Below are 10076 nucleotides of genomic sequence, written 5' to 3'. Positions count from 1 at the left end.
GTTTTAGCTTCAATTCCGACCATCCAGATTGAGTTAATTGGGGGGATTCCGGAAGAGGTTTCACCGGCCATTCGGTGCTGGAGAAACTGTTGTCCTTCTTGGGGTTCCTGGGTTTAAATTTGGGGGGTTTCTTGTGTTTCTTGAATTGAGTGGGAGTATGTTGTAGATTTGTATAGGGTAATTATCTTGAGGGAGGGTCTTGCTATCAGAGAAAATGGAGGTAAATTACTTCGTCCACTAACCTTTGTTCGTAGTGTGGATCCATTGAAAACCAAGATCAAGAACTAGGTTTTCGAAGGTTTGGAGAGATTTTAGTGAAAAACTGAATCGATGAAGGATTCAACGTTGCGTTGGAGAAGAAGATGGATGGGGGAAGTTATGGAGAAGAATGTTATTGGGAGAATGAGCACAAATCGTGCATTTGAGAGAGAGAGAGAGAGAGAGAGAGGGGGGGGGGGGGGTAAGGCCCCTCTTTATTTGGTCTTACTTTTAAAAAATTTAATAAAAAGGGAAAAATATTTAAGAAAATAGAAAAACAAATTAAAAATGTGGATTAATGTTTTCAAGTTGAACAGAGATTAATTCTACAAACAAACTAGCTCAAAAATACCTCAATCAAAAACAAATCGAAGTTTGGACCAAACCTCCGAAAAAATGCATATCATAAGAATCATTTTTGTAGTTTTATCTTTTAAGTTTTACCGGTTTACCAAATTCTATAGGTAAAAAAATTAATGATATTCTTTTGAATAAAAGTAAAATTTTAATACCTTTCCTAAATCGTTTTTCATTATTATAAATGCAAGAATATAGCTATTTTATAGTTTATATAATAATACATGAGTTTAAATCTATAACGGATACGTACAAATGTACAATATAATAGCGATATGTCAACATCACCCCTATAAATCTTACCTTTCAAGCCTTTATAATAAACCTACTTTGTTACAACATGAAATCTAATTCACTAAACAATTAATATTTTTTTCGACTTGTTCATTTGAAGAAGTTGACAGAAAGAAAATTTAGTACTTTTTTTTATTAAAAGTTAAATTAACAACTGTACAACACACGTCATCGATCATTGCTATATATACATGGTCTAGACAAAATACAAATTAATAAAAAAAGAAAACCCCAAAAGACAGAACACAGATTCTCCAACTCACACCTCCAATCTCATCTAATTCCCAGAAAAAGTTGATTTTTGTGATTCATCTGTCAAAACTCAAAAGTCAAAACTTTTGGGGCCACATATTTTCTGGTATGTATTCATAATCATCTCCTTATTAGGTTCTATAATTCCATGGTATTTGACCACAAAACTGTAATCAATTTCCTGAATTGTAGTTGTAAGTCATGGGTAGAGCTTCTGAAAATGGTAAACTCATAGGCAGCGATGGCGGTGGCGGCGGTGGTGGTAGGATCAGAATAGGGTCAACCGGAAAAGTTAGTGCCTTGATGATGCAAGAAATTGACGCAAATGTCAAGAAAACTTCATCAAAGAAACCTGCTATAAGAATCCAAACTCCACCAGTCTCGATATCTTGTGGGGCGGAATCTACAAGGCGGCTCCGGCGGATGGTGGCGGTGAGTGGCGGCAGTTCGAGCAATGGCCACCATCAGGTTAAGCCCGGAAAGAAGAAAACCACCCACAAGATTCCCATGCTTGATTCCGAAGATTTGTGGATTGATAAAACCCCAATCCGAGGCAAAGAACGCAAGAAAGTGACAAAAAGAATTGTAGAAACTGTGGATTTGAAGTGTGGGAAGAATGATGGAGATTGGTCCATTATCCCAATTAGCAGCCAACTTAGAAGGCTTAGTTTTTCAAAGATATCGGATTGATTTTGATGTTCTTATCATTAAATTATAACCCAAAAACATTTGATGCGTTTCTTGGGGAAAATTGTGGTGGCATGTGTATAGAAGAGTTTGATTGATTAATATAAAGTGTGAAAAACTAATTTGCATTTGTTTTTTGCTTTATGAATAAGAAACGAGCATCTTTTTTCTTGATTTAGAAGGAATCCTATGGTTTTGTTTTTAAAATGTTCAAAAGTTACAATTTTTAAATCGTACTTAATTAATCAAGAAGATTTGTGATGGCACTTGTCAATCATATGGATGTGTATAGTAGCTCAAGAATTGGAAACAATTTAAACGATTAATTTGTGAAACCCAATAAAAAGACTATGTATAAAGACTTATGATCTCAGTTGATCCACAAAAAGTTGGCTGATAATCGTCTTATACGGATAAAAGTGCAAGAATGACTTTAAATGAGTTTTTTTTTTTTTTTTTTTTTTTTTTTTTTTTGTACTTATATTAAAAAGTTTTATCTTTGATCAACAACCTAATCTAAAGTCTTAGAGAGCTGCAATAGAAAAACTTTGTCACTAAGTTTTTTTATCATCAAATTAAAAAACTCAAAATCTCTTCATAATAGAGATTTTTTATTAAGTTTATTTATGGTCCTACTAAAATAAAATAAAAAACTAAATATTCTCTTACTTTGTATTGATATGTGTCCTATTCAAGGTTCTAAATAACGTAAGTCGTGGTTTAGCAGCAAGGTAAAAGTTAAGCTATGATAAGTTTTGGCGAGTCATGCCGTTTTTTAAGGCGTGACTATATTATATATATTAAAAGATATAAATCATATAATTATTGAATTTTATCAAATATATGAAGTTATTAGAAGTGTTATATTAATATCTAATACAAAAAAGTTAACAAAAACTTATTTATTTTAGGTCCGATAAAAAAAACAAAAGAAAGAAAACAAAAAAATCCGCGCCTTGAAGAAAACTCACGCCATAACGCGATAAGGCGCGCATTGACACGTTATTTGGACGTCACGCTTCACAAACCCGTCTTGAACGTTTTCATAACGGCTACAACACGCCTCGCGCAATGGCACCCCTTGGACGTTTTCACAAACCCGCCTTGAACGTTTTTTTAAAACCATGATCCTATTAAACTATCCATATTCATAACCCAATCCAACCCAATTATATATTAAAAAATTATTATTTTTCTTATTAAAGTATACAATGTAATCATACCAAAATTTTATCCCTTATTAACCATCCAACCAAACCCAAATTTCATTTAAAAAATTGTATATAAAAATTATATCAATATTAATCTCATTTTGTAGAGAAAAGTAAATTATGTATTTTGATATATTTTATTTTATTTTTTAATAAAGATGAAATATATTTACTCCAAATTTACTTTTAGTTTATAAAATTTAATATAATTCTCCCCTTGAGTAGCGAACACATGGACAATGAAAAAGGTAAAAAGATGGTAAGCTGAGTTTGTGGGCATGAACAGATCGTGTGGGGTTGTCTTATTTTTTATTTTATTTTTAATTTTTTTTATTGGTGACCTATAGTTTTAGCTAATCGGTTGTTTTAATATACCAAAATATCATTAAATATACATTAAATATAATACATATCACCATTTAATTTATAAGATGATTGATAGCAAAAAAAAAAATAGAAAGATACTTATAATAATATAAACAAAAATAATAAATAAATAAAAAAAAAAGACTTGACTAGCTTTTTGGACTTTTGTCAAACTTGTTTAACCCAATAACTTCCTATTAACTACTTTTTGTTTTTCTTATCTACATGCACATCGGAACTATAGTTCATTAATAATTCTCTTTAAAAAAATAAGTCTTTTATTGTTCATTAATCATCATCAACCTAGTCTAATCGACCTTATTAGTTCAAGGCTGATATTTTCGTTTGTTAATTTAATCTTACTATTTAAAGTAATATTATATTTGACCTTTTTGCCGTTTAAAACTTAGAAAGAAAGTTTAATGGGTTATATATAGAGCCATAGTGTTTTTTTTTAATTATTTTTTCCGTCTCAAAATTATTATCTACAGACAAAAAAATATATACAAATTAAAAAAACATTAATTATCATTAACTTTATCCAATAAGATGATAGTTTTATATTTTTTTGCATTTAATTCAATCATTAAATATTTTGGTTGGTTAAATAATAATGACGAACAACTTAGTAAAAATATATATTTTTATTTTAAAAAATAAACTATTATTTTGAGACAATTTAAAAATGAAATATTAACTATAAATATGAGACAGATGGAGTATTTACCAAAAGTAAATTGTTTTCTTACACAATGCATTGAAATCCATAAGGTTCAATAGATTGTCATGTCATCTTTCTATATAATTTATAAGAGTCACTCCCGTTATTGTACCTCATAACACGTGATAACGCTAATGGACACCGCCCCTTCCTCCCGTTATTACATGTAAAGACTTTCGCATTACTTCCTGTTACCACCATCACATTTGGTAACGGTGTTTTTTTGTTTCTTAGCCTAGTAACTCGTGTGGGTGTTGCCCACACCCACCTCTCTAAATCTTTTTTTTTTTTCATACAATTCATTAAACTCTATAAAGTTCAATAAAATAATATAAAAGTTAATTTATAGTATATATATTTAATAATAAAAACTTTCATTTTTTGCACTTAATAGTTCAATGGTCATTGAACTCCAAATCAATTGAATACCGATGTGATATTTCACAATTATAGAGTTTATTTATTGAATGACACATAGATTTGTTAGATCATTCAACTTTTTTATTGAACTTACTATTATGGATGCTTTTAAAACTTTTAACAAATGGTTTCCGAAAATATCAAGTTTGGTCCCTAAATTCAAAAAACCTCACAGATGGTCCATGTGGTTTCAAAACTTTTAACAAATGGTCATTCTGCCTAACTCCATCAGCTTTCTACCGTTAAGTGAGGGGCATTTTCGTCATTGCAATACATAGGGACCATTTATGAGGTTTTCTCTATTTAAAAAAAAAAGTAAAAAAATATATAATTATTTAATTAAAGGGTCTCTCTCTCTCTCACTCACTCATTCACTCACTCACTCACTCACTCACTTAACCCAAAACACTCCACCCATCTTCTTCTTCAATTTTGGAGGGAAATTAAAGTCGTTCATTCCTTAGTCAAGCTAATTAAATCCATGGTTCACGAAATCTCAAAGGAAAGACCACGAATCGGGCAATATCTACCACTATGGGAAGAACTCAGAGTAAAACTCAAAGACTAATGCTTAAAGTTTCAGATGAACGAAACTCACTTCGACAAGGTGTTCGACAAAAGGTTTAAGAGAAACTATCACCCCGAATGGGCTGCAGCATTCATCCTCAACCCATTCTATCTAATCCGAGATAGAACAGGTAAGTATTTACCACCTTTCAAATGCTTAACTCCCGATCAAGAAAAAGATGTAGACAAACTCATAACATGTCTCGTATCCCAACAAGAAGCTCATATCGCATTAATGGAGCTCATGAAATGGTGAACAGAAGGGCTAGATCCAGTGTATGCGCAAGCTGTTCAATTAAAACAAAGAGGCCCCATTTCAGGTAAAATGAAAATTGCTAATCCATAAAGTAGCAGGTTAGTTTGGGAAACTTATTTAACATAGTTTAATTCTTTAAGGAAAGTTGCAGTGAGGTTGATTTTTCTTCATGCCACGTCATGTGGGTTTAAATAGAATTGGTTTTTCTTGAAATGGGCTAAATCGAGGAGTGGAATAGAAAAAGCTCAAAAATTGATCTTTATTGCTGCTCATTCTAGGGTTGAAAGAAGGGATTTCTCAAATGATGATGAAAAAGATGCAGAATTTTTTGCAGTCGCTAATGGTGAGGATGATATGATTAATGAGGTTTTGTTTGATGCTTCATCTCCGTAAAAATCGGATCTTTTTGTATAAGATGCAACTTATTTATTTGTTATCCATTTATTATTTTCTGTTTTTGGATGATCAATCTCTCTTGTGTATTGAAATGACGGGTGGAGTGTTTTGTGTATTGAAATAAGGGGGTGGGGCCCTTTAATTAAATAATTATTTATTTATTTATTTTTTAAATAGAGAAAACCTCATAAATAGTCCTTGTGTATTGAAATGATGAAAATACCCCTTACTTAACGGTAGAAAGCTGACGGAGTTAGACGGAATGACCATTTGTTAAAAGTTATGAAACCACTCGGACCATCTGTGAGGTTTTTTTAACTTAGGGACTAAACTTTATATTTTGGAAAACACATGAACCATTTTTTGAAATTTTGTCTTTTTTTTTATAAAAGCAAAACTAATCTACTTTTAAAGTACTCATAATTTCATGGATATCCAATTCATCAAACCTATTAAGAGCAACTCAAATCCTTACTATAATAATTCTAAAATTGCGTAATTTTTCACATTAACTTCTTTTACCAACCATACACTAAAACATCTCATTAAAAATATATTTATATTTATTAATTACTAAATATTTTTTTCTGTAGTTTTCGGTTTTTGTTTATGAGTTTATTATTGATATATTATTTTCTAACAATTTCAATTTCCACCCTCCGATTGTGATTGACACCGACTAGAAACCACTATTTTTGGTCTTCAGTTTCGCTACTAAACTAATAAGTCTTTATTGTTAATTTCCTATTTCCATTTCCATTTTCCACTTAAAGGGGAAAAACCACTAAATATGAGTATATTTGGTGCGCATTAAATACATTACCGTTTATAAACTCCAAAATCAAAAAAAATATACAATTATTGATGATTCCAAATTTTTATTGGATGATTGGGTGAATGTTTTTTTATCCTTAAACTTTTTTTAACCGTTCGCGTGATTTGAATATTTTTATTTAAGAAAATTTATATTCGAGTGATAAATAAGAAAAAGAAATAAAAAATCTCACGATGGCGGAGAGGCATAACTCGGTGGTTTGATGAAAATAAGAAAACAAATTAATTTTGTTAAGTGATTTAAAAAAAAAAAAAAAAAAAAAAAAAAAATTTGCAAAAATGATCCCTGTGGTTGACAAATTTATGCAGTTTTAATCCAAAAAAGTTTAATGGTGCATCATTAGTCCAATTTTAAATATTTTGTGTGGTTTTGGTCCTTATGGTTGGTATTTATATATAGTTTTGGTTTATACTCCACCTGAAATGATAAATCTGCCCTTAAATAATTTTCTTTTTAATTTAATTTAATTTCTTTTCTAATTATTCTAATTAAAAAAAAGAAAAATAGAAAAAAAAAAAAACAAACCACCCCTCTCATCCTTTTCGTCTCTCTCTCTCTCTCTCTCTCTCTCTCTCTCTCTCTCTCTCTCTCTTTCTCTTTCCTGTTATTATGTTCTTCATCCTCATGACTCATATCCTTGTTCCCAAGCTAAAGTCATTTTGATTAGTACATAAATTTGAATGAAATTTTACAAATTTTGGATTTGCAATTTGTTTACGAATCGGAGGCAACCCCTTCTTCTCCATATTCAAATCTCCATAGAACCCACCACCTGTCTTCATCAATCTTTCTCAAACCCTAACCCAAGCAATAACGACTCTCTCCGTTCGTGATAATCAAAGACCCACATGCCTCTCTCCACCCCCTGCTTATGCAAAACCTCCTACCCCTAGTAAACTCCCATGATGATGGATTGTGACCCAGATGTAAATTCAAGCGACTTTGCCTACTTACCACCACCTCTTCGTCTTCTTTGATAGCTCTAGATGTTCGTTTCCAGATCTGCAAACGAGAGCAGCATACTTGATTTGTTCTTTAAACATATCGATCTACAGATTTAAACTCGGGGAAGAAGAGGGAGATGATAAAACCCTTCAAATCGAATTCGTATTTTTTTAAACCATCGATCCTCTGGTGCTTTAGGTTTTCTGGGAGGGAGAGGTAGTTGGAAGAAATCCGATGAACAATGGTTTGGTGGTCAGTGGTGAAAGATCATCTCGTTAAGGAAGAAAAGTTGAGGGTGGAGGAGATGGAGGTGGTTGTCGACGAATAGTGGTGGAGAACGGCAATGGTGGTAAATGACGATGGCATCATCTTCTGTGACGGTGGTTGTGACGGCTAAAAACCCAATTCATTGAAAGATCGTTGTGGCAGTATTTGGGTGGGGACAACTCCGATCAGAAGGGTGGTATCAGTGGGTAAATTTCATTGAGGTCTGAGGAAAGAAAGATGGTGGCGGACGGTGGTAACTGTTGGTGGTTGTAGTCGGTGGTGATGATGGCATCCATTAAGGGTGATATATTTCTTGTATTTGTGTGTGTGTGTTTGAGAGAGAAAAGACAAATAAAATATAAATTAAATTAATTTATGTATTTCAGCATTAAAAAAAATGAAAAATGTAAATTATAAGGGCATAATCGTTTTTTTAAGTGTGTAGGGAGCAAAAACAATAAAAATATCCAAAATTGGACTAGTGGTGCACCAAGGTATCGTTTTGGACCAAAATCGCATAAACTTACCAAACACAGGGACCATTTTTGCAATTTTGTCAAAAAAAAAAAAAAAAAAAAAAAAAAAAAAAAAAAAAAGAGGATTGATAAGATAAGTTGTGCGCATATAACCCATTAAAGTCTCCATACAATTATAAGTTTTAAATAAAAGCAGAACTATTTCTTTTCTTTTTAAATGGAAGACAGCTCCTAGTATTTAAACGAATAATATTTATGATTAATTTTTATTTGATATAAGATTATATCAAACATTTATTTTATTCTAACAAATTAAATTAATTATACTGAACTTAAAATATAACATACAAGTATGAACTTTATCCGGAGTGGGTGGAACCCATGCGTGAGTTTCCTATGTGGCACACTAACTTACCGGTGAACACCGTCCTGTGGATCAGTGGTTTGACTGTGAAGTGGCTTCTAATGGTTGTAAAGACGGATGAAGATGAACATTTTGATTGGTTCTTTCTTTTTCCCTCACATTTTCTTTCCTTCTCTCTTCTCCTTTTTTCCCTTTAACTATCAACGATTCAACTCTTTAGTGAACATTATTTCCACAATCTAGTGGGTTGGTTGTGGAATTGTAAAATACCTACGTGATGCTGAATTGGTTAATGGTTTGACTGTGACCACTCCCTGCAGTCTTAAGTGGGATGACGTGGGTGGGGGTGGGGATAGGGATGGAAGCGTGTCTGTGTGTGATATACTGATATTTTAGAAAAAATTTAGAATGGTAAAATATGCAAGATGATGATTATCAATTTTCAAAATAAGATGTAATTTAACATATAAAAAAAATCTCGTTCTTGAAAAGAAAAAATAGAAAATATATTAAATCAAATATTTTTATTTTTAAAATTTTATTTTTCTTAGAAATTATTAATGAAAAACAAGAAATTTGTCAAACAATCAAACGCATCCTTACTTCTTTTCAAGATTACTTATTAGTTTTGAATCGTTTATGATATTTTATCAACACATTATAAATCGTGTTTTAACTGTGTTTTGAAAACCCAAAAAGAATTCATGCATTTCTTGGGGAAAACTTGTGGTTGCATGTGTATAGAAAGAGTTTGACCGATTAAAATATAGGTGTAAAAGACTAATCTGCATTTGTTTTTGCTTAAAGAATAAGAATTACACATCTTTTCTTGATTTAGAGGCAACCCTATGGTTTTTGTCTTTAATACGTTTAAAAACAAAAACTTTCCATGTCTCTTAATCAATCAATAAATTTTTTGGTAACACTTACCAATCATATGTATATGTGTATTGTAGCTCAAGATTTGAATCGAACATGTTTGTAAACCAAAAGAAATATACTTTGTACAAAAATTAACCTTTTGGAATTTAGCTTAGCTTAAAAAAATGAATTTGAGTAAAAAAAAAAAGTTATAACATCTCCTCTCATATTAATAAAGAATGAGAACTTAAAACCAATTTATAGGGTTGTTTGATATACCCCTTTTGGGTCTTACCCACGCATTTAAATTGTTTGATACCTAGAAGTCTTTAATATGCCTCTTACCGAGTCTCGAGTCTAATAAAAAACTAGATGTTGCTCAATCAACAACTATTAAACACTCGAGTCTAATAAAAAACTAGATCTTACTCAATCAGCAACTATTAAACACTCGAGTCTAATAAAAAACTAGATCTGACTCAATCAACAACTATTAAACACTCGAATCTAATAAAAAACTAGATTTAACTCAATCAACAACTA

General features: G+C 31.3%; 1 protein-coding gene across 1 annotated transcript; it reads left to right on the top strand.

The window, feature by feature from the left end:
• The first annotated feature begins 1129 nt into the window (after positions 1-1129).
• On the top strand, positions 1130-1978 carry LOC144997326 (uncharacterized). Its single transcript, XM_078957198.1, has 2 exons — positions 1130-1267; positions 1354-1978. The coding sequence occupies exon 2, from the start codon at positions 1363-1365 to the stop codon at positions 1849-1851; it is 489 nt and encodes a 162-aa protein (XP_078813324.1). The 5' UTR covers positions 1130-1267; positions 1354-1362; the 3' UTR covers positions 1852-1978.
• The last annotated feature ends 8098 nt before the right edge of the window (positions 1979-10076 follow it).

The sequence above is a fragment of the Lactuca saligna genome, chromosome 5, assembly GCF_052625555.1.
Source record: "Lactuca saligna cultivar CGN05327 chromosome 5, ASM5262555v1, whole genome shotgun sequence".
Lineage (NCBI taxonomy): Eukaryota > Viridiplantae > Streptophyta > Magnoliopsida > Asterales > Asteraceae > Lactuca > Lactuca saligna.
Note: the sequence above shows the minus strand (reverse complement) of the source record. Positions and strands in the feature narration are given on the sequence as shown.